The 25,861-nt window shown below is 43.1% G+C and overlaps 1 protein-coding gene across 2 annotated transcripts; it reads right to left on the bottom strand.

The window, feature by feature from the left end:
• Positions 1-689: 689 nt before the first annotated feature.
• On the bottom strand, positions 690-23,947 carry yap1 (Yes1 associated transcriptional regulator). Of its 2 annotated transcripts, XM_029517562.1 has the most exons (8): positions 23,420-23,947; positions 21,926-22,161; positions 12,400-12,518; positions 11,661-11,774; positions 5,582-5,751; positions 3,307-3,434; positions 2,085-2,197; positions 690-1,318 (listed from the first exon to the last, which is right to left on the bottom strand). In XM_029517562.1, the coding sequence occupies exons 1-8, from the start codon at positions 23,618-23,620 to the stop codon at positions 1,083-1,085; spliced, it is 1,317 nt and encodes a 438-aa protein (XP_029373422.1). In that variant the 5' UTR covers positions 23,621-23,947; the 3' UTR covers positions 690-1,082. The 2 variants fall into 2 exon arrangements, with proteins under 2 accessions (XP_029373422.1, XP_029373423.1); XM_029517563.1 differs by lacking the exon at positions 11,661-11,774.
• Positions 23,948-25,861: the final 1,914 nt, after the last annotated feature.

Below are 25,861 nucleotides of genomic sequence, written 5' to 3'. Positions count from 1 at the left end.
AAATTAAAAACAAACGCAAAATGCCATTTGATCTACGCTATCATACATATGTAGTAACCTAAAAATAAAAAATACTAAAAAGATAAAACAAATGAATGAATCATGGATTAAGCTTGGATAAGACTGAGTTAAAAAGAAATTAGGGTAAAAAAAAAAAAATCCCTAAATCCCCCTCATAATGTGTTTATACAACAAAAATACAATTCTGATTATTGAACATTAGATAGAGGAAAGTGTGGCTGACGTTAGTGTGGCTGTATACAGCCTAATGCTTATTGCTGCATTACAGAAACTTGGTAATTGTTCGTGGTGCTCGCGTCTCAAAAAATACAACTGAAGGCACTTGATCTATCAAAGGTTTAACTTAGACTTGCTGGCACAGCCAAGCAGCAGTGTAGTCGGTCCCCAGGCTCCAAGCCCAACCCCCCCCCCCCCCCTTCCCCAGCAAAGCCAACATGTCCAAACTGGGCCTCACATTACCTTTACTCCAAATCAGTATTGTTCTTTATGCTTCAAATACATCATTTTTGGTTTGTCAGGCTCATTGAATACAAACAAAAAAAAAAAAAAGAGAAAAACTTACATGGCCAAATATAAAGCTACTTAAGCTATATGCAATAGTCCCATACACAGTTAAGGAGTGCTGCTTCATGCTATACTGCAAGAAAAAAAAAAAAAAAAAAGGGCACCAGAAACTCCAAGCGACAGAGGGATGAGGGCGGTCCTTTGCAGAAGAGAACACAGCTCAGCTACGAGGGGAGACCGGGGGAAGGAGCAGCCCCTGCTCTAGGTAAAGATGGCCTAGAGTCACTGTGAAAAATTTGGGGACCCTTGCGTAATTGTCTGTTCATGGGCCAGCCTTGAAGACACAGACAAAACAAAGAGATAACACACCAGTGAAAAGAAAAGGACAGGACAATACTGCCTCGCAGGAGGGTGGCCTTAGGCGCCGAGACAGAGACAGAAGTCCAGGGAGGCTTGCTGAAATGTCTTGTAATAGCATCTATGAATCCTTCACAGATTAGAGCAGGCAGCAGTTCAGAGTGTGTGGAGAGGAGTGATGAGCAGCCTGCTCGGGTCTTCTATAACCATGTGAGGAAGCTCTCCTTGTCGATCTTGGTAGCTGCCAGCACAGACTCCATGTCGTTGAGGATGTCGGAGCTCAGGGCCTCCTGCAGACTGGGCATCAGCTCTTCGCCCTCCACTGCCATGCTCTCACCCTCAAGGGTGCCCAGGTCCACATCTGTGCCCGGGATGGCGTCCAGGTAGTCAGGGAAACGGCTGGGCTGCGTTGCCATGGAGGGTGGAAGTGGGTCCCCTGATAATCAGAAAAGACATTTATTTATTTATTTATTTTTATTATTATTTGACTGAGCAAGTTGGAGAATGTTTTGAGGCCAGCGTCAGCTCGGTGCATAACAGTCGATTCACCACACTCATATCTTTTCATACAGACCGTAAATATGAGCAGCCAAGTGGGAAAAAACAGTCACATCAGCCATCGGCTGTAATTATGAGCAGGGGATTTGGGGAATATCTGTCAGCTACATCACCCGCATGGTGGAGAGAATTCAAAGTCACTGGCATTATCAGTTGTTCAGCGTAATTAAAATCTGCCATTAACACTGCTGCCGTCGATTCAGCTAATTAAAAATGAGAGTTGGGTTATACCCGATTTAACTTGTTGAGGAATGTCTTGAACGCTGTTACGCAATTCAGTGGTTCATCTGAAGCCTATTCCGTTTATTTACGACAACAGGTTTCAGGTAATCATGCTGCAATGATCGTCCAAAGTTCTCAACAATGGGACATTTTCCTCTGAAGCTAAGATGTGAGGTGAATGCACAGCCAGTCGGTACACCCATTTCAACTGTGTTGCGTTATGCGGACAGATATTTCAATAATTCTGCTCACCTGAGACATATAAGTCAAGAAACCATGGAACCTCTTCTCTATTTAACGCAAAATATATATGAAAATGAAACATCTGCAAAACTGATTCAATGAGAGGAGGATTTACTGGAAGGCAGCTGTATTAGACTGCGCATATTTTAGTCAGGTGCTCGCTTCAGTTCCAGCCTCACCTGTGTCCATCTCGTCCACGCTGTTGAGGAAGTCATCTGGAGTGCGAGGGACGCTGTAGCTGCTCATACTCAAGCCGCTATCTGTGCTCTCATCCCTGGAGTGGTAAGTCCCACTGGCAATACAGAAGTTGGGAAATCTGGGTTAAAAGCAGCATACAGTCGCTCACCAACATCATGATTTTGCATCCGACTGAAAGGAAAGAAAGGCTTTTTTGTCTCTCTGGGGTTTAGGGTGACCTTAGTGACCTTCACAATTCTACTTTGACTGAGCTAAACTACGTGAATCTAATGAAACGATGGCACAAAATAAACACGCTCGGCTATTAACAGCACACAGGCTAAGAAGTAACAGTGTGGCCTCAATTCCCTCAGGGAGCCTCTGTGCACATTTGCACAGTTATATCTATTTGAGCGACTGTAACGACTAATTCACAGTGACACCGCTGAAACCGAGCCCAACTTCTCTCGCACCGTACTGCAGAACATGCGAAAATGAGCAACAGTGAAAGGGGTGAAAGAGACAAAACGGGAGTGAGAGAGGACATTTGACAAGCCTATACTAATTAGCAGAGGAAAAATATGTAGGCAGAATATGGCAGAGGCAGGATGAATGAGGCCTTTGTAAGAGTAGGGGAGTGGAGGCAACAGGGAGGAGGGGAGATTAGGCTGGCCTGTCTACTGACTGGACCACATGTTCTCATGGCCTGCTTGCTATTCAGCCCTTTCCACACTTCATCTCCTCACAGAAGAACTAGAGCTTGAACTGCTAGGAATTATGCCACAGACCACATTCACAGATAGCAGGGAAAAACCTCCCCTCCTTTCCTAATCCCAGCTCTTTCAGGTCCAGTCCATTTTTCAGGGTTACACTAACATTTAGGTTCTGGTTTCCTTTAGTGCAGCAGTTGTACACCAGAGGTCATCATTGTGCAATGAACATCAGCACTGAGCTGCTGGTCTGAATGAGTCATTACCATGTGAAGAGAGTTAAGCCCAGAGACAGGCCCTCTGTTTTTACTACTTGTGTAACTCAGGGAGCTCTCACCCGAGCGCAAACTCAAACAGCCGAGCACACAGAGTCCCTCAGACAGAATACATCACGTCTGATGAGCTGAAGTGGACTTGGAGCCCAGTGGCTGACGTCACTTGGTGCGCCTCCGGTGCAAATTTTCTGCACTAAAGGGAAAAATTTTCTCCATTTGCTGGAGGGAGTGAAACCAACCTGTTGAGGAATGGGTCAGAGCTGTTGGCAGTCATGGTCCGGGCATCCTGGGCCATAGGGGAGGACACGGGGTTCGTGCTGCCATCTTGATCCATACTGGTGGGCAGCTGATTCCTCAGAGCGAGCTCCTATGGACAATAAAGCACAAAACCCATTAACACAAATCGACCCCACCCCGAACCTCAGAAGCTAATTATACACAGCTACAGCTTCATGAAAATATGTCAGAACTGCCCCCGCTCCTCTGCTGTCACTGCATAATATGTTAAACCGAGGAATTGCACACACACTCTGCCAACATGGTGCTCTCCATTTCTCCCAGTACAGAGTGTCATATTACATGAGGGGCCAACCACAGTTGGAGACAATTGTTTTCTACACATGCTACATCAGATAAGGTTGAGGATATGAAGTCATGCTGTATTTTTTTTTCACCTCCTTCCCTCCGAGTCCTTGAACGGGAAGCTGAAATGACTTGACCGGGGAAATCTAATTTAAATTCTACAGGGTCATAAATGGTAAAAAGGAAGCAGCCAATAAGATGAGTTTCTTTGTAAAATTGCTGTAAGACACTCTGTGTGGTTAGTAGAAACTTTTGCTGAGTTGAGCATAAGTGGTCGCAATGTTCTAATGCTAAAAGATGAATGAAAAGCAGTAATTGGCCCTTTCTAAAAAAAAAAAAAAAAAAAAAAAAAGGAGGGGGGGTGTTTTTTTCTTCCAGTTTCCACTTCATGTGTATTGGCAATAGACCTTTAAGGTGTTTCCCTGTCGAGATCTATCCCAGAATCCCATGCTCACATACAAACAATCTGCTTGTGGGGTTGTGAGGGTTGTATGCTATAAACAACCTTTATGGTTTTATTGGCTCAGTTTTTGTGCATGACTGAGCAGCATCAGTGCTCAGCCGTTAGCAGCAAGTCACATACATTGCAACCAGCTCTTCATCACAGTTCTGCCATGTGGAATACATTTGGGTGTGGCCCGTTTTGCCCCAAAGCTGAACTCCCCACACAGACATATAGTCCAACACGATTACACAATTTCCTCCAATATTTATGCTCTATAATATCTGGAGCCTCACCAAAGCATCCGTAATCCAAACATCTATGATAGTATCTAAATAGTGGAAGGAGTTTGAGGTTTGTTGGAATCCAGCCAAACAGAGGTGCTCTTTAAATGTACGCAGTTAGGGCCGCAGTTGTTTTTCCACTTTTTATTTTCTATTACACTTACGGTATAACTGGCAAGTGCGGATGTCTGGAGTTTGGATATGCTCATGTGTCATCTTTTGAAAGGCAAAGATTTCCATCCACAATTAATGGATTCTGTATCTGTTGCTACTCAAATGTGCACAACATACTCTAACCAGGAAAAAAAAAGAAAAAAGAAATGAAGGAAAGGTTCATCTAGTTTATTACCAGCTTCTGCTTTCTCTGGATCATCAGGATTGATCCTGCTCTTTGTTCCGAACTAACCCGGGTACTCCAGGTGAACCTTTTTGTTCACGCGTGAAGTCTTTAACACACCCTTAAACTACACTCTTTTAAAAAACCAAATGAGAAACATGTTGAAATCTGGATTCTCTAAATCTATATCAGTATTATGGAAACCAGATTTCTCCACTGCTGTTATGGTCGACAAAGACAACATTAATAACCAGGTTACTTGGAGCATTGAGCGTACGTGCTTTGAGGACTTCCAGTAAGGACAGAATAAATCATCTTTCTTCCTTTACAGCCTGTTGCACACACATACACACACACTCTGGCCACTTCCTACACTGTGAACTCTAAACAACCCATGTGAAATGTCATGGTAAACAAAGTCACCAGCACTACCATTCACAATCATAAAGCTCGGTTTCTGCTGTTGTGACACAGCCTTGAGTAAACTGCTGGACCTGGCTGCACCACCCTGTGTGGGCGGCACTGTGACACATCACCGTTAGGAAGTGATAAAATTACCACAGATGACTCACGGGGCTTCATTGCAGGGTGGTGTAACGACGAAGACAGATCAAAGTGGCTTAGCAGCCACCAATGTACCTATGACTGATGACTCATATTCAAAAAGCATTTCAAGATATAAACTATATAAACAGTGAGAGAGCAATTAGGGGTCTGGCATCTTCTGCACTGACGGACTGACCAACACATATCGGAAGTATTGACCTTGTGACCCTTTTGGTTGACTTAAGCTGTTTCTCAGTTAGGCCACGGTACTTCCCAAAGAGGCCCTCAGAATGCTTTGAAATGCTTAATCTCTGATTCCTGACCTGTGGTCTCTGCCGAAGCAGTTCCTGTTGCTTCAACCTCAGCCGTTCCTTCTCGATCTGCTGCAGCCTCATCTGATTGTTGCCTCCCATGACTCCACTGTGGGTGTTGGAAGGCAGCTGTCCTCCCTGCTTCACTGGAGCACTCTGGGTGATCCTCTGCTGGTTCAGGGCTGTAGAAGAGACACAATCTGTGATAACTGGCAGTATAAAATGTGGTGCACAGAGAATAGTTCATTTTAAATTTTGCACATTGAAAAATACAGACTACAATAACCTCAGGTCAGGACACCTTTGCCTTTTTCGTCTGGATTCTGTATTTTGTACAATTCCAAAATATGCAGTTTTTACATTCACTATTTCCAGCAATTGAATGTGGAAAAAAAAAAAAAACCCACTATCGGTCAAAAGTTCAACTGCTTCCACTTTTCTTATTCAAACTGATCCAATTTTACTTCTGAAATATTTTCTGAAATTGAGGCACAACATAAAGAAATTTCAAAACAAGGATATCATGGAATCATCTTGATGAACTAAATTTCTTTCAGCAGCTGACTTCCACTCTTTCTGCCTGCAATGGAAATCAAATATTGCTCAAAAATTTCAGTAGCGCAGGAGTTCCCAAGAATATATTACTCTTCGTGTTTTGCTTCTGGCTTCTGTCTGAAACGTGTGCTGCTCTTCCAAAATGCGAAGCCACTGTCTAGTTCTCAACTGTCTGTTTTGGCTCAGTGGCTTCCTGTCGGATGAATCCCTGACCAACCAGTCTGTCTCCCTTTGCTGTGTGTCTTTTTGATACCATTCTGACAGGAATACACAGCACTACTGCCTGCATCTTGGTATAGTAGCACAATATGTTCCAACACTGCCTTTTCCAGACAGATGTTTTTTTCATCCATTTGTAGAAACTGTTTGCTTTAACTTTCAAAGTATCCAAGGAAGTCTAGAAAAACACTGTCTTGCTCCCTGAAAAGAGTCGAGTGTGTTTTCTATGAAATTAAAATTTTTTTAGTCTTTGGCAACCTAAACCTCAACCGTCAAATGGACCTGAACTGCTTTCAATGAACACTAGAATATGGTTGGTGCTCTGAGATTTTTGACCTGTATTTTCACACATATTAGTTCTGCGTAGACTGCAAGCACATTGATATTTTTGGAACCGCATCTTTCGATGCCTGGCTGCATTTAAACATCGCAGAACGAGCTTGACAGCTTGAACGTCTCCTTTATGCAAAGTGGGCTTGTTGAAGATTGGAGCCGGTGCAGCAGGTTGTGTCGCACAAGGGAAGTCCCAACGCAAGTTTTCCACCTAGTGTCTGAAACAATCACTATTCCTGTAAAACCTGATCCCCTCCCACTCAGTGACTAAGACAGGCTTTGTTAGTTTTGTACATTGCTTCAGTCGTGACTTATCCTTTCATTGTACTTTTTTTTCCCCTTCTAAACAAATCGCAGATTATCCTTTAGGACTGACTGCCTCCGTGCACCTTGCCTGATGGGTCCACTGCAATAATAAGAGTGCCATATGTAAATAGGGCAGATTCATTGAAAGTAGACCTACATCAGATTCTATAAACACTGTACCACACTTAACTTTGACTTCAAAGTTCTTTCTCCCGGCAAGCTTTAATTGCATTGTGGACTAACAAGCTAACTACATGTAAGCAATATCAGAACAAATGTGTGTGTATTGAAAGCACAGCTGTTCCCTAGTGAAATCTTTTGTTATTCTTTACTCCAGTGGGGGTGGGTATAATAAACATGAGTATGAGGGAGCACAGCAAATGCTGCAATCTATGCATGCAAAGTAGGTCACACGTTTTATCACTGTAGTAGAGAAAGAGAAGCAAATGTGCTCCAACATGAGGGGTGTAACAGTAATGGAGCCAATGAGGAGCACTGTTTGCTTATGCGCTTGAAGCACCAACCAAAACAAAGCCTTGACGAGGGCACAATATTCATGCGGGGCTGTCTCTCCCTGTGCTGTCCTGCCCGCCCCGGCACCTTTCCCATCACCATTCAATCACTGTTTACACTGTCTCACCAGTTGAATGGACCGTGGCTCAGGGCTCTCCCTGGGAAGCTCTGGAGGCCCCACCCTGCCTTCCCTCCCAACCTCCCATCACCCCTCTCTCTGCCCACGCTGCCTCCCCCAACAACCCCACCCCAGGCACATCCACACGCAGTCCGTCATGAGGGAGCCTCCTCTCTCCCACACACATCAATTGAGTCCCTGGGAGAGTGTGTCACTTCTCTCCACTTCTTATCTCTGGCAGATACTGAGGTCTTTTGTGGCTGATCACTCCTCCATCAGGGCACCATTAGCTGTTCTCAAAACACAAGTGCTGCACATGGGCCGTGTCAGCATCTGCAGATCTCTCCAGGTCTGACCGTGTTGAGATCCAATGATACACAAGTCCACAAATTCCCATAAAAATCTGGTTTCAAAGAACCTATGTTTTTGTTCTTGGAGTTTTGAACTCTTTCCATGTATGATACGAAAAGTTTACTTGACACCATTAAAAGGAAGGTATGGAGATCCAACAGGGCAAGACGTGGAGCGTAAACAGTTGGACTCGCTGCTAAGACACTCTATAAACTGTCCACTATAAACATATATCAAAATTTACTTGCCTCAATTTAGACCCGCCATGGTTGCCATATCTCTCTGCAGTTGTGCAATTGTTATTTTAAATGAGTTGTGTTTTACCTCAAAACGACATGATTTGGATCATCTTGGATGGAGTACTGACTTGTTTACCTGTCTCATATGCTGCCTGTTTGTTTTTCTTACCTCAGTTGATTTATTGTACAGATAGCACAGCTGATTGAAATGGTGGCCAAAACTATGTAAATAAAAGTGAGGAGGCCTAATAGATGAGAGGCGAAACATCAATAAGAACCAGAAAGTAAGTCTAGCAGCCTTTGCATCAGTTTTACACTGTAGACGGAATTAAATAAGAGTAGAGAGAGCTTTGGCATTAAAACGCAAGGGGAGCATGAAGGAAGAGATACACAATGTGTGCGGGTGAATGGAGTCTTGCAGCTGCATTTCTACTGAACCAACGAGTCAAGGACTAGCTCAAAGACCAAACAGAGAACAGTAACTATGCACAAACAATGAGCATATCGAAGCAGGGAATTACATCTGTGGGTGAGATAGGAGCGAAGGACAGGTTCAGTTCAGGGCCAGATTGATAGCTTAAAAAGGAACCTAGTCCAGACTTGGAAGACTGTGTGTGTGTGTGTGCGTGTGTGTGTGTGAGTGTGTGTTTGGAAAGGTGGCACATACGGGCGGTGATAGCTGGTGGGCCAGCCAGATAAGAGACAAGTTAATGCTGTCTGCCTTTTGTCTTCTTCACGCACTCCTGCAGCACAACGAGCCAGCAACACAGGCCCTTATCAGGCAATCACACTGGCAGGCATATTACACCACAAGATCACCTGGGGCAGGTAGATTTGAGGGTGCGCCAGCTGTGGGAAGTTCTCTGTGTGACCACGGCAAAGCACCTTTGAAGGCTTGGTAAATATTTGTTGTCAATTTAGCAAGTTTTTTTTTTTTAAAAAAAAAACCTCTTGGGAAGGTGTTGTGTTTCAAGATAAGTGGAATAAGTCTGGATGTCATACACTGTTTTATCATGTTGTGCTCCACTAAGGTCTGAGTAAAGCCAGTCAGTGTTGACAGTGTTGACTCTGAATGGCAAGGAGATTGAAAAAGACTTAGTCAGGCTGTATCAACAGTGTAGAGAAGCCTATCAGGGAATTATTTTAATGCACAACAGATCAGAGTTGTGTTGAATGTATCTGTTCGGTAAAAACACAGCCACCTCGTTTACAAAAATCGAAACGTGTAAATTTCCAGTTTTTCAATCCTTTAACTCTTGTTAAACTCATCTGGAAGGTGCCCCTGTTAAAGGGTCAAATCATCCAAACGAGGGAAAATAACCTGAAGTGGGCCTATTTGTTGGGTTCAACGCCATTTGTTTTGGCTTGGCGGCAGAAATGTCAGATGAAAACTGCCAGTGTCTATATGAAGGGATACCTCTGGGGGCTTTAAACTAGCTGACTGCTGCTTCATTACCCTGTGACTCTTTCATGGTGGTGACATCATTAACCAAGGTGCTAATTTTTCTGGTGAAGGAGGAAGAAAAACATCATATGACACAGCATTGAGTTCGACAAGTAATTGTCCAGAGCAAGCTCTCAGAGGAAATGTGTTTTGTTTTTTTTCTGCACACGACCATCTCTCTATTACATTTTTCTTACCGCCCCCCCAACCAGAGTAGCATGTACAGAAAACAACACATCCTCACAGGCCAGTCCCCTTTTGAACTCAGCCACAGTTCACTCACGGCTTGTTCGCTGCTCACCGCCTCTTTGGATCTTAAAGAGGATGCATGCTTATCCCGTCGGCATTTTCCCTCTGTTCCTCCGTTTTTCTTTCTTCCCCTTTCGCCTTGCCTCTCCCTGCCCCCCCCCCCACCGCCCTCCACCTCCCCTCTCACATTGGAGCTCTTTGACTGAAAAGGTCTGGAACAGATTAAGAGTTGGACCACAGAATAAAGAGGCCTGGCAGAGATTCAAGTCTGTCTGGAGCTACAGCAGGATGGGGCTGTGCCTGCACTGGGCCTCACGCAGGGGAAAGCAAGCCGGCAACTACCCTCAGTTAAAGGCGCTGTGCTGCTTTTCTTCTCAAAGCTCAAATTAGCCTCCATTATCAAAGAGGCTGGCTTATGATTTGAGACCTGCGAAGCAGCGGTGTAAATATTTCTGATGCATCTAAGAGTGAATTTCTATGCACCAATGTGAAAAATAGGATTTAAACAAATAGAAAAAAGAGTTTTAGTCAATCTCAGTCACATGTTAGATACCAAGTTGTTTGAGGTGCTCTAAGTGATCATAAGGTTCAAACAACAGCAGATAAGCAATAAGAAAACAGGAAGTACAAGTGTAACCCCTTAGAATTATTACGCACAGCAAAGATTTTATCTAGAGTGGAACAAAATAATGTTTGATGGCATATAATGAGTTAACATGGTCTCTTTCCCCCTCTCACACGCTTTCAGGGTCCTAGCAGTCTTGTGTGTTCAAGACTTATAAATCTTCAAAGAGCTCCGCCGATCAGAGCCGCCATCTCTTCCCAGCTGCCCCACTCCCCTTACAACTCTGTTTTGAACTTTCCTGCCTGCCTGCCTGCCTTCAGAGCAGAGATACGCAATTGCTTACAGAAGACCTGTCCTTTAAGTGCCCGGGTCTGATAAAAAAAAAAATAAAAAAAAAAAGCAAATTAAACAAAAAACAAACAAAAAAACAAAAAGTAACCCCAGAAATAAACAGGATCACAGGCTGCGTGCTGATTCACACATGTTGGCTTTGTGAACCAGGGTGAGCTACCCCAGGGGGAACGCTGCTTTAATGAAGGGACAGCATTTGAAGCGTAAATGAGTCAGAGTGACATAAGCAGGAACCTTCATCTCTTGAAGTCTTCCTGGCACAACTGGGGGATTAGCTCATTCCCATGGCCACAGAGGGGTCTCAGCACAACACACGTACGTGGTCCTGTCACTAATTCACCAACCCCGGCTACCACACACTGAAAGCTAACTGTCAAACTTTAGCCCGGCCTAGGGGATTAATGGCCAACTCAGCTGTTGCACCGACACTAAAATGGCTGACAAAAGGTTAGGTGCAGATTTTGAGGGTGGGGTTTTGGTGAAATCTAGTTACAACGACCAAATTGTGCGGCTAGTCACTCCAAAATAATGTATTGTGGTGAAATGAACTATGAATCACACAGACTTGAACTCGCTATTACAATTGCGGTGATACATCTTTTTTGGATTAGACAGAACTTTCTACTGGGTAAAGTAAACTGCTGTCCCAAAAAGCCAAAGTTTGAGAAACTGTTGTTTGTTTGTTTGTTTTTTTTACATGTTTACATTTCTAGTGTATAATGGGGGTTTTATCATAATTTTAGGTATCTGTGGCATTAAGGTATTGACTTGTAAGCATTATTATTTTAAGAAACATAGTTAAGGAATTTTCTCTCTTTTTTTTAAATTTCTGTCTATACCAAACTCACCATAGCGTTGGTCAAGTCGTGGGTCCAGCCAGGATGTGGTTTTGTTTTTGTGGTTGATGTAGTAAATTTCTCCCTCTGATGTAATAGCTTGTTCCCAGCCCTCTGGGAGTGGACCTAATGGATGGCAGGTAAATATAATGTTGGAAATGTATTAGATTTACATAATTACATTATTGTTGTAGCTGAAGACGCTCCATAAGTAGCTGTAACGACATCATCACATATAGATGCTGGTGTGCATATGTGAGGACAAGGTAAACGTGGATAAAAGAAATCTAAGAGAAGTAGTATCACCTTTTTTTGACACAAGGTAACTTCCTTTTTTTTTTTTTTTTATCTGCCACTGAAAACCAAAAAGCCTGTTTGTCAACATTTAAAGCTGACCTTTTTTCAGGTTTACTCATAAGATGCAGCCCCAGTGACGATTTGAGAGATATTGCATCTCTAAACTCTGCAATCTGTGAGTCAGAGAGCTCCCAAACATGTCAGACAGGACCTGTCACGTTCTACCACAGTCTTTACCTCACCTAGGGCAAATTCCAACTCAACATGGACAAAACTGAGGTGCACTGAGTGACATGTAAGAACTAGACTAGACAGCTCCTGACTTCCATCTTACAAAATGCCCAGAAATAGTTTACACACACACACCCCCAAAAAAGCCCCACAATATGGTAATTATTGTGTGAATATGTTTCCTGTGCTTCTTCTGATTGAATTCGGGTTGATGTGTGCATACCACTAGCTGGGTTCATAATGTTCTGTTGCTGGACCGGCACAGAACTGGTCGGGGCAGCCTGGTTCATCTGGAGCAGGGCTTTGCGAGGATCCTGCCAAGTGGTAGTCTGATCAATGTGACTGTAAGGAGACAAGATAAACAAAGAAGAAGAAGAAATAAAGAAGTAAGAAAACATGCCTCCTCCTACAATCTGTAAATTCAAACTAGGAGCCATATCAATGAAAAAAAGCAGGTCACATGCAGGAACTGGTGACTCACGGCAGTTTCAACAAGCTCTTTGATGAAAACATTGAATCTAACCCTTGCTTTCTGTAAACGATGACTATTACAGGAAGCCCAGCTCAGCTGTGTCTGTTTGGACTCAGGATGAACCCACAATTCAATATAGATTCACACAAGGCTTTCATTCTTAGTTTGGAATTGGCTCACGGTGAGCCTTGTTTTGAATTCAAACAAAGTAACAAATAATTAAGACAGAACCAAAAAGTGGATGGCAAAAATGACTCAAGTCAACTGTAGACAAGCGGCAAACTGCTTAGCGAAAATGCCTATGATTGGCTCAAAAAACAACTATTGTAACATCAGACAATGTTGGTCCATCTATTTTACAGCTTGTCTTTGCTGGGACGGGAGCGGGGAGCGCGGGGGAAGTGGCATTGTGTTGCATTCTGTGCAGGCATTGATAATTAGTGCTTTGTTGGTACTTGTTGCTTGATTAAGATGGAAAGCTAATACAGGAAGCCCTCCTCTCCCGAGGAGGACCCTCTCTATTGAGGGAGGGTCAGTCCCAGGGCTCAACGCAGGGGGTCCTTTTTCCTGGAAGCGGCTTGGACACTATGGAGTGTCAGGGGCTTTAACAATCTGGCGCCACATTTACAAAGCTTTCACCTGCTTGACAAAGGCACAGACTGAGCTACGACCTAAAACCCCACTATTCACTTGTTCTTTTTTTTTTTTTTTTGCTTTTTTTTTTTTTTTTTGTTGTTGTTTTGTTTTTTGAACCATCCCTTTTAAGAGACCCCCCTCATCTCAAACAAATAGGCACCAAGCTTAGCAGCCTGTTTATGGGAGACCACAACTCTTACATTTATATTGTAGATGTGCCTGAATTATTTGAGTTCACATGACTAAAATTATTCCTAACAAAATTAAGTATTACTCTCTGCAATCTATCTACGGCACCCTGTGATAATTGTGTTATGCATCTGTTCTTCCGCCCACTGTGATTCTTTACAACTCGCTGTTAATTTGATCCCAAAGTGCCATTAGCCCAGATTTTGGAACAGCTGGGTGAAGTGAGAGCTTCAGAAAAGTTTCTCTTGGCCTCTGCGGTAATCCCGGCCTGCCTGTCTGCTCTCTATCCCAGGCCAGTGAGTGAGAGGGCCTGACTCAGCACTCCTCCCCCCACACAATGCAACCCATTTTGAAGCCCCCTCTTGTTTATGCTTTACTGATCAAAGGAGCTGCCAAATCCCCTACCAAACCCTCCCCCAGCCCTCACACACACACACACACACACACACATGCACGCACACAAACACAACAAACCAAGTAAAATAAAATAGCTGGAAGTGCTCAGAGTAGAGGGGCCCCTTGAGAAAGAGGGGTCACAGTGAGCGGGGAGAGACAACTACAGAAAAGCAAAAAAAAAAAAAAAAAAAGATTGAAAGAAGAAAAAAACATCTACGGAAGCAATCCCTCTGAATTCCATTGGCTGCACAAGTTACTGTGGTCTTGTTACACTCGGAGCGCCCGCCCTGCCCCCTTTCGCTGCCTCCTTCCCACTCTGGAAACTATGACATTTATTATAGAGGGGAGGGGAAAACAGGGGAGGAGACTGGGAGATGAGCACTTGGATGAGGGGAAGGGAGGTTTTTATCGCAAATGAGAGGCCTGCACATCCTGGTACACCAATGCTGAAGCTGAATCCATGAAAACATGAGTGGAAATATACAACCTCAAGGCATCCAAGAGCTCTGATTATAAATTCTATTTTGCACCCCCCACCACCACCACCACCACCTCCCCTCAAAGCTGCGCTTCTTTTAGCACAGCTTATAGTTCAAATATTGACTTTTCTATCAAACCCTATGCTGGGATGCTAATGTTTGTTTCAATCAAAAGCTTCAGCCCAAAACAGTTGAGATGATCAAAACACCTGAGATTGAATCCACACACTATTAGAGCTTCCAGATTAGCACTGCACTGTATTCAAAGATCCTGTATGTGGGAACTGAGAGAACTGGTAAATGAGTTACCAAGGGCCAGTAATTCATCACCAAGTTTTAAAACTAAAAGATAATCCATTCAGTCAATCAACCCCGAACCCTACATGGCCAGGGCTATATTCTGCTTCCTGTAGGCGAAACATAAAACAAAACAATGTCATGGCAACTGTTGGGACGGCTGGAGGCCACCAGTTGCTGTTAGGAATTGCTGATGATCTGCAACCTCCACGGTCACAACTGCTCGGTGTTGTCTTTACATGTCTCTGACACCACAGCGAGCTCAGCAGGACAAGCCACCACACCCTCCCCCCCAAAATCCGTCCCTGGGGCACGCAGAGAAAAGCGGCTGCGGGTCAAGCCCTGTCTCCACAAATGCAGATACATTTGAAACCAATGTTTACATGTTCAAGGGTTTTGTTTTTTTTTTTTTCAACCCCACTGCAGTCTGGATTGTTGTCCAAACTGACACGCCAAAACACTGAGACAGTGCTATCTCAATGCCTCCATAAAGAACAGTGGCTGTGATCGGCTTGGACTTTACTGCTGCTCTTAAAATTTATCACTATTAGGAAGTGAGAACAAAGCACCCAAAGCAGCTAATCTCTTTTAAGGAGCAGCCACACACACACACACACACACACACACATAAACACACAGCCACTTTTCGAACTATCACAACAGCTGTCTATAATTTCTGTTAAATGCCTGCCATTTTTTTCAAATCAATGTGGAATTTTGAACTGAGCGATCCATCTCTCATTTTTCTTCATTTCTTTCAAAGTTCATTTACTTCTTTTTGATGGTATTCCATCATGCAATCCTATTGTAGTTGACAGGATAAGATGAGGGGAAAAAAACCCCGTCTGTATTATTGTGGATGTGAACCTCAGTGTGAGGTTTGTTATTCTGTCGTGAACCAGCGAAGATAAAGCGAAACCCATCATTACCCGCTTCATGGGGAAACTTCATGGGAAAATGGCCAGGTACTGCAGCAAAGGAGAGCACTGTGGTTCAAATATGACCCATTATCAAGTTGTTTGACTGTATTTTGGTGCTTTACTCAATTTTTGCTCACGCTGTCATCATGGTCGACTGTGGCTTAGCAGAGGACAGAGTGGGACTCTTGATCCACCCGGGCACTTGACATCCCCTTGACTGATGGCCCAATTTTCAAGCTGGCGTTTATTGTGCCGACGTTATTTATAATGTGTCTTGCTGAGAAAGGGGGGCGGGGGGCTCCTTTTGCATAAGGGTTAAACTTGACTTTGTGTAAACACGACAACTTTTCTGCTCAGTGCTGATCAAAAGGCTAGTCCCCATCAACTTGTATTCTTGACATCGCTCGAGACCAAACCTCTTCCTATCTTTAGTCAATTTTTATTTGAAAGCCTGCTTCAAAGTTTTTTTCACGTTCAACATGTTGACATAGATCCCGGGTGGAGAAGGATGAACACCACAGTTGTTTTTTTCGCAGACTTCATCTGATCACAGTAGTGTGTCAAACCTAACGCGCAGCTCGCTTGTCTACACCCATGAAAACTGTGGCGTTTGCATCTGGCTTTGAGGAGAGCGTCCCAGCCAAGAATAAGTCCGCTCTATGGTTTTTATGTCTGCAAAGAAGCTCTGCTACCTGTCAAAACGGCAGATCAAAGCGAGATTTCAGGCAAGGTCGACTGCTTGTTCCACAGAAATAGTCTGTCTTCTGAGCCAGCTGTCAAAGAGCTGCATTTCACTGGTGTAGAACAGGGGAGTGAAGCTACAGGGAGTGCAGCAAGGATGAAACACACCCCACAGCTGAGTTGTCAAATGTTAAAAATGGGCTCCTCAGGCCGCAGGGGCTCCACCCAGGGAGTATATGCTTGGAAGGTGGTTAAGGCCGATGACTAAAGGGTGCACTGAGGGAGGCCAGATGTAATCAGGCCTCTAAGATGGGGATGACCATCTCCACTCTGGTTGACTGGGCATGCCTGGCTGCCTCTCTATCAGCAGGGCATCATCAAGAGAGATTATTGAGGTGACCTCTGTGACCCCATTGTGTCTTTAAGTTTCTCTTTGAAGGAGTGTTTGTATCATCATGTTTCCTAACGAAGCAACTAATTCACCAAGTGTCAAGATTGATGGTAGCTCAGAAGATTAATCAAACGACAAAGGTTTCACTTTCTTGTAGTGAGCAAAAAACTGTGGCTAACTAAATTCACCAGACTAGGCGTGCACTTGATACTGAACAAATGACACACTTTTTACTGCTGTTTATACACATCTATGAAATCATTCCCACTAATTTAATCTACACATTGCGCATATATGCACGTGTTTCTTTTTTTGCTATTTAATCACTATTCAACTGCCACGAGCTTGAGTTCTTTTGGGAACTCCAGACTCCACCTGAGAGGGTCCACTTCTCAGATACTACATCTCTGTGGTGATGCCCTCAGTGACAGGGGAGGCATTGATGTCTGGAACAGAGGTGTTACATCAAGACTTCGGTAAACACTAGCCTGACTTTCTCACAGTCCCATTTGTGTACTGAGCTGACAAGCCCCCGTTGAACAGGAAGGGTCTTGTCTGTGTGTGGTCAATAAACCAAAAGTTTGTCAAACACAAAGTTACTCCAAATGAGTGCTTCACGCAGACTTACAGGCCAGTCTTCCCGGCACCATTTGTGACTGACCGGACTGGCGTCGGAGCACAACGGCTTAGTTTGAAACCCAAATTTGCATATTTATGACTTCTAGCTTTTTGCAGAAGTGGACTAATTAATGATTGACAAAGAAATTATGTATGTAGTGTGAAATGTACTTCAGATGTTAAATTTCACAGCTACATTGCACATGTCTCATCATCATGTCTGGGTTATGGGGATTTTTTAAATGTTATAATTGAGCAACCTTAGAATTTGTCTCTGCAAAAAAATGACTTTGGCTATGCACAATTTGAAAACATGTTTTGGATGTATAGTTATGCATGAAGAAGAAATGTAATTCTTTTATTGAAATTATTTCACAAAAATGTTGCTCAACTCAGCAAAAATGGCAAATGGGCCCAGTCTTGCAGTGTTTAAAGGGACTGAGTAAAAAAAAAAAAAAGAGAGAAAATTAATCCATTTTTCTGTGCTCTGTTGTGGATTTTAAAACAAGAACTAACTACACTGTAGACAAGTCAAATCTTTCTATTAGGTGCAACTATTTGCTAAAAATCTCAACACTGATCCAATTCAACAATGTGGCGATATAGACTACATACCGTACGAGCATAAGGTCCAGGTCACTCTGATCTTTCCTGCTCTAATAGGGGGCCTTGACTTCTTTTTAGTGCAACAGATGTTCAGGAAATTCTAGATAGTGTCCACTGAAGCTAGACTAGTTATAAGTCTGTTTTAGTGCTGGAGGTTTCCCAGGAGTGTGCACCTACAGAGTGGAAAAAGCATGATGCATAATAAATAGATAGGCTGTGATAATGGTGGATAACTGAATCATTTACAGTCAGTGTTAACTTAATTATGGGAAGACAAAGTCAGTCATTCTGGCTGAGGGGTGGGGTGGGGGGAGGGCTCATCAAAACCCTTTAAAATCCAACTGAGAAAAGACAAAAGTGTCCATCAACACATGGTTCTACCTGCCCCTGAGGGCAGACAAAAGCTGCACCCCCAAAGCTTTCCCCTGCTTAAGGCTGACTTCCCACGAACTAAAAGCTCATTCAAAGCTGCATTTAATAAGTGCCCGGAAACAGTGATTACCCCTCCTAGTCCACTGGTGTGTCTAAATTAGAAACCTTCATTAGTTTATGACCCAGCCCTGGAGACTGGCCCTTCCCCCATCCCAGCAGCAAGCAAGGTGACCCAACCTCCCTGCCCCTGCTGTCATAAATCAAAAGCCACAGCAAACTGCTGGAAGAAAGAGGAGGAAAGGTCAACAGACTTTGTTGACATTTTCCCAGTCTTCTCCAAGTTTGGGAGCTTTCTTTTTTATGCAATAGCCAAAACAAAATGGAGATATATTTAGTCCTATTATATCCTATTTCCATTTGGGCTAAAGCTACCTATTACCTCTATAAACAATTTAACTTATTTTATCTCAACATCCCTTAGAGTAAGCCCACTGGTCCATGATAGTGGAACTGTGAAGAGCAGTAAATCAATATGTATTGAAGATGATATTTGTTGGTGATTCATTTTTGAATGGCTGAATAATAAAATGATCTGCAGCTTACTTAATCACTAATAGCTATGCAAAAGAAAGATGGCGGACCAAAATGAAGTTGTCAGTCTAATGCCACACTTGAAGTGAGTGACTTATTTATCGCTGATTCCAGTTTACACCAAACCCTTAACCTGACCAGAGTTGAAAATTTCAGGTGTGATGAGGGCAGCTGAGCTCTCAAGAAAAGCCACTGCCCTCTGTCTCCGCCATCTTCAAGCTTCATGTCAGCCATTTGTCTATTTTGGGAAGGCTCACATGAGTCTCCACAGGCCTGTGGTCTGAATAAAGATCACTGTTTCACTGCTAGGACAAAGGGAGGGCCGGAGTTTCTCTTTGCCCCTCTTCTCGTCACCTCCACATGGCTGCCATTTAACTCCATTGACACAAAAGAGGCACCATCACAGCACCACAGCTCCATTCATTCCAAAACGGAGCCGGGCTTTTAAAGAGAGTGGGGACATCGGCATCCGCAGAGTTGCTGTGACTCACGCAGGCCGATCACTCCCAACTGTGCGGCACTAAACAGCGGAACAGGAAGAAAGTGATTCTTTAAAAATGAAAATAATTGAATAAATAAATAAAAACTTTGAATTTGAAATATCTGAGGACAACAGCGATTGGCCGAGTGAAATGTGAACCCCTGCTCTCCGCTTGGTTCTGTTAGCTGGTGACCGACTCCCCACCCCCACCCGTCCATCCACCCACCCACCCACCCACACACACACACTCGCTCTGCTTCACTCCCTCTGCAACATATCTTGGTCAGACAGCCCCTGTTTATAAATAGGGGAGTGTCTTTTCCAGCAGCCCGGCCGTGGCTGCCTTTATTCCAGATCAAATATCTGCACTTTGATGTGTGGTGCATGGAAGACGTCTCCTCCAGTTTTCCTTGCTCGAACACAAACACTGTGTACTACTCACTAGTTGGACAACACCTCAGCTTCAACACAGCTCTTCGCTCAGCTTTTTCGATGCACAACAATCTGAGAATCTGAGATTATTTTCACTATTTTATAAATCAGAAAGTCTGTTCGCATATTGAGTAAACCTACTTGGGAACATACCACTGTACATACTGTGCTTCATTGTGCTTTTATCAGTGATTTTTGGACTAATGCATCTCATTTAATGAAATGATTTCGGTTTCTGTAGGTTTTTCCTAGTTAGCGTGCAAAAGACTTCAGCTTTGCTTCATAAAAGGACCTTTCAGAAGCTGGTCTACACTCCAAAGCTCTATAAAGGTTTTGTCTTCAAGCACAATTTAGAGTTTTATGACTTGATTTATGCTGTTTGGTATCAATTCTTTGCTCAGTACAGCAATTGTAGATTTTGACTGTGACACAGTTCATTAACTAATAGGTCAATGAACCATAACAAATTTTGCTTGTCCTGCTTTCTTGGTTTGCTTTTGATCTAAAAGCAATATAGATTCAACTCAGACTTTGGCTATTTGCGAGTTGTTACATGAAAAGGGACATTGTTTTAATTTTAAAAAGTCATAGAAGTAGTCTTATGAACGGCAACAGCAACAACACTGTTGAACTGCAACAACTGTTTCAACTAAGTTTTACAAGAGCGGACTTTCCGCACTAAACTGTAATTTAGTTTACATAATTGCCTCATTGTCTATAAGAGCATTTGATCAGGGCAGTTTCTAAACAACTGCACTGATCCTGAATGAGCCCCCACCCGCTTCCAGTCCTTTTGTACAATTTTAGAAGAGCCTCCTAAAAACAGGCCAGATGTTCTCCAGATGTGAAACCTTAAAACATCTGGTACTGAAAGCTCCTTTTCTGATCCAAGTAAATTTAAGGCTATCATGTTTGTTCAGACTCTTCGTCAGAGAATAATATTTCCTATGACAACATTTTGACTTTAAGAGGAAGGACCATCAGCTTTCAAAGTCACATCAGCTCTAAACATGAACAGCTGAGCTTCTGATAAACTTCGGGACATTTCACAACGAGATGATTTCATTAACATAAATTTCTGACAAGTACATCACTTTCATGAATAATTCAATCCATCTTTTCCCAGAACTGCAGACAATGAATGCGTTAAGAGACAAATAAATACATTCGAAAGTTATAACGAATAATAAGAAGACACTCGCAACCCAGAACTCTGTGACAAGCCTGAAGGGCTCTGGTTTACCTGCTACCTACTAGTCTAAAAGTTTACTTTGGCTCATTAATGTGGAGGAGATCTGCTGGGTTGCAGATGAGTTTTGCAGAGCTTTCTGTCCTTTGCTGTCTGGGACAGCAACAGTGGTTCATTGTTTCTACTGAAACCTGAGACCAAGTAAAGGAACACCACATACAGAAGCAGCTCCTCAAAAGACTTCTCTTGTTTGCAGGGGCCACCAAATTTAATAACCTATCATCTAATTACTGCAATTGTCTTTTTTAGCGTGCACATGCCACAGACGTACATTGTAGCAGGTTTGCAAATTGTTGTCAGCATAATGTATGCTGAGCTGTAGCATGAGTGTCCCATCACATGGCCCCCCATCGCTGGTTGGACTTCTTAGCAGGTAGCTAAAATATACCTTCTGCACCCAAATATTGTAAAAGAAGCAAATTCCTTATGTAGCACAGTGAAAAGCTCAGTTACAAGTTAAGAAGATACTTATGTATTACTCTTATTGTAAAGACTGTATGCTAATTACTTTTTTTTTTTGCCATAAGTAGGGCAGGGCCATTTCACTAAGCGGACATATTGCAGTGACTCTTCCCAACACCAGGTTTTAAGCAGGTTCCGCGCTCTCACATGAAACTTCCTAATCACTAACAAGGTTTGTGTGGTACAAAAAAAGAGAAACAGCATTTCCATAGAGAGATAAGATAGTATGGTTAGTTCTAAATATCACAGATGCTCAGTTTCTTTGTCCTTGTATTGCAGTCACATGTCTGTTTGTATATTTTCACTTCTAATATTCTTGTTATATGTTACCTGTCCAAAAAAACCCAAACATCAACTGGCATTTATGCCAATATCTGACATGCTTGCATCTTTTTGTTTATGCTGATGTTCATTAACATCCATAATTCGAAGTGAAAACAAACAAGAAACATTACCATTCAATGCCAGCACACTTACTTGAGGAAGTATCTCTGGCCAGAGGCAGTCTTGGCCATTTCCCATCCTGGGGGCAGGGGCACATCATCAGGAATCTCATAGGAGGACTGACGAAGATGCTGAGGGGAAGCACCTGCTGAGGCCATGCCAGACAAGGAGCCACCAGAGACAGCTCCCAGCTGCAGGGAGGCCGGGGACGAGTGTGCACGGACATGGTGGGGGGTGAGCGTTCCGCCACTCCCGGCATCAGTGCTGGCCTGTGTTGGGCGGAGGAGAAACATCATCAGTGCAGTCCTAGAGTATATTCCATTCATGTGATTATCCTGTGTTTCATCTTGACAAGAAATAGATTGGTCTAAAATTGAGCTTTTTTCAGTTCTCTGCAGTTAGTACGAACTCTAACTACTATTATATATGTATTACATTTATTATTGCACATTTGGTTTTTAAGGGAACATTATACACTAATAAACATCTAAAAATTATTTTAAAACAGCAGGTTAAATGTGTACATGGCAGACTTCATACAGAGTCTACAAACATAACACAGACCTAACACTCCAGTCACAGCTCATACATTATAATCACTTCACATGTATGTTAGGGCTCCACTCATGTGCGTGTGTAGGCATGTTTGAGTGGTGTTTAGGTCCGGGGAAGGTGGGGAGGGAAGGAGGAGGAGAAGGAGGGGAGGGGGGGGGGGGGGGGGGGGGGGGGGGGGGGGGGGGGGGGGGGCGTTCAAAGCCTGTATGGGACAGAGAAGAGCGCAGACTGGCTGCACAAGCAACACATGCGCAGTGGCGATGGAACTGCAGAGACACCAGAGGCAGAGTTGTGTGTGTGTGTGTGTGGGGGGGGGGGTCGGAGAGGAGATTGAAAAAAAAAAAAAGGAGGGGGGGGGCGTAAATTGGACGAATTCGACCATAGTATGATTTCTGCATCGCCTTCATTTCCAGAAAGCCAACGCCAGGCGTCATTTGATTACTCCCACATGATTGCTGCTCTTCTATAAATACACAGCCGGTCATGGATCCAACCAAAACATTTACACACCTAGAGGTCCACCTATCCCCTCTGTAGGTTCAGCCGACCTGACAAAATCAGCCCAGTCTGACAAAACACTCTCCTACCAAACAAACAGCATTGCGCCCCCCCCCCCCTTTTTTTTGGTTACTCTAAAAAAACTTTTTACGCACAGGCGCTACGCAACCGTTTTTTTTCTAGTTGTTATTATTATTACTATTTCTGTTCTTTTCACCAACTCTGTATGCCTTACTGTAACAAGTTAGTAAATTTGACTCAACTATTTACTAATAAGATGTGCTGGAGATGAGCGTCATTAATCACTGTTTACTGTTTATTGTTTACTGTTTTCACTGTCTCATAAGTGTGATATAAGATGTTAAAGAGACTGCAGCAGTTCCGTACTGTAGGCCAGATCCCCCACACAGGATGGGCCCGAGCTGGAAGGGGGATTTCTGGGAAGGGGGCAGAGGAGAGACAGGGCGGGCTTACTTGTCTGGAATGGGACTTTGGTTCTGGAGGCTTGAAGAAGGAGTCTGGCAGCTTCCTCATCCTCATCGGTACCGACGGGGGCACGATGGTGTTCTTCGGGTTCATCACGGCGTTGAAGAGCGCCTCCAGGTCCGTCTCAGAATCGCCCCGGACGTGGACGATCTGGTGTCCGGCAGGAGGGTTGTGCTGGCTCGGATCCATTGTCCCCAAAACTGTCGGCAAAGTTTTTCTTTTACGGTGTCCAAAAAAAAAAATGTCGCGATCAAAAATTTCTCAAAAGAGTTAAAACAGAAAAGAAGTCTGAGCCAATGCCCAACTTTTTTTTTCAGGCAGGGAGGAAATGAGTAAATCTCGACGACAGTCAGTAAAAGTTATCCCGAGTCATTCTAAAGTTAAACAGCCGATGAGTTCGACTTTTTGTTGTTGTTCGTTTCTTCCAAAGTGTGTTAGCTGTCGAAATCTGCGGTGAAACACAGCGTTTTCCGCTCGTTTCTTGCTGGCATACTTGTGAATGTAACAAAGCGCATATCTACTCCACACTGGAATCTATGTTGTCGTCCAGACCCAACTTTTACACCAAAAAAAAAAAAAAAGCAGACACAATCACTAAAGACGAAAAAAAAAAACCCCACAACAAACACACTTTGTCCCGAGTTTTTGGCCCAGTTGAAAGTGTTAACGAATATTCGGAGTTAAAAAAAAAAAAGAAAAAAGAAAAAAGTTATGGTCCGTGGGACAAATCTCAGCAGCTCACTTTCTAGAAAAAAAAGTTTAGCTCCAGTCGGGTCTAAACTTTGGGCAGGACATCAAACTTTATGACTCATGGGATGTCTGCTCCAGAGGCGGAGCTTGGCTTTAATTGGGACAAGAGTCTTTAAAGGTACAGTCTGTAGCCCAGGGGCCCGACGACATACAGGGGCCTTATAACATGTTTATGCCACAGTTCCCCTTATTTACACCAAAACATTCACTTCTATCAAATAGCCCCAAATAGGAACCAAAAAAAAAAGGCCCACTTATGATCAGTATGAGGGCATAAAGCTTTTATTGTGAAAATCCCTCTTGTTTCCATTTGACGGGATACATATTGTGTTGACTTTTATTATTGTTTATGTCATAATGGAAAGGACACTTTTTCTCATATTGCTGAATTAAAACATACATTATTATTATTATTATTATTATTACTTTAACAACATGTTGAACCCCTGCTCATGTGCAGGGCCCCTTTGGGAAAACGGTGATTTATGGCTCATTTGCTACACAAAATGTAGAAGTGAAGAAAGAAAATGCAATACAATAATTCGAGTTTCACTATTTGTTCATGTATATTTCAAGATTCACCAAAGACGCATGTAGGGTACAAATTTTGGGTGTGCAGTGAAAATATCAAAGCTTCTAAACAGACATGTTAAGTAATTAATTTTTCCTTCCTTTAATGTGTACACTTCATTAGTTACTGAAAAAGAATGGATTCGCTTCACCTTCACTCTTTTGAAATCTATTTAATCCAAAGATCTTTTGACTATGGCTGATCAGGGAAATTAGGGCAATATTTTGTCAAAACCACACTTTGTTTCATATTTGTGTATAATGGTGCTATTCTCTTTCTCTTATTTGCTTTTACAGTGCTCACGAAAAAGTAGATCCATGCAGTTCCCACAATTGTTATGCTAATGAGGCCCCTCTTCCATTGAGAAATCATTTTGTCAAGATCCAGTCTCTTTGGATACAGAGGCTCTGTTTCAAGCCTCTTTCCCATACATCCACTGAATGAATGATTATGAAGCCCTGTTAAATACCCCCACACTGTAAAGCCTCCGTGAACAGATTAAAGAGCTGCTCTCTGCCAGACACATACACGCTCATGTCTCTACATAGATGAACAAGTTCAGTTTAGTTTGTGCATTTGCTCCTTCTTATTACAATGTCGTGTTTTAATTAATTCTACAAGTTTGACAACTTTGCAGGAGCTGTTTTGCCAAATGAGAAGTGAAATAAAACTGTGTAAAACACTGCAAGGGACAGGTCTTATATATACTACTGCTCTTTTAGCAATCCTTGGGGGGTAAAACACACTGCACTCCCTTTTTTTGCTCCCTATTTATTCTATTCCTGCATCACTGTCATATTCCTATAAATTCAGATCCTGCTATGTTTTCACGTGTCCATTCGGCACCAGCGAGTGGTTGTTTTGATTCATAGTCTAATATATGCATGTGCAGAACTTAAAGGCTGTGCTATAAGTCCACATATTTTGGTGTATGAATGAAAGACTATATGTACACATGCTGTCAGTCAAGAGATGCCCATTATTTGGATGAAAGTGGTCACTTTCACATCATTGTAATGCACTCAGACACATTAAAGAGATGGACAGCAGTGTCCCGGCGGCCCTGAGGGGACCACCCACTTAGCTGAGCTTGGTCACTTTTTAGTCAA

The sequence above is a fragment of the Echeneis naucrates genome, chromosome 13, assembly GCF_900963305.1.
Source record: "Echeneis naucrates chromosome 13, fEcheNa1.1, whole genome shotgun sequence".
Classification (NCBI taxonomy): Eukaryota; Metazoa; Chordata; class Actinopteri; order Carangiformes; family Echeneidae; genus Echeneis; species Echeneis naucrates.
The sequence above is the reverse complement of the archived record's forward strand: the minus strand, read 5'-3'. Positions and strand labels throughout refer to the sequence as shown.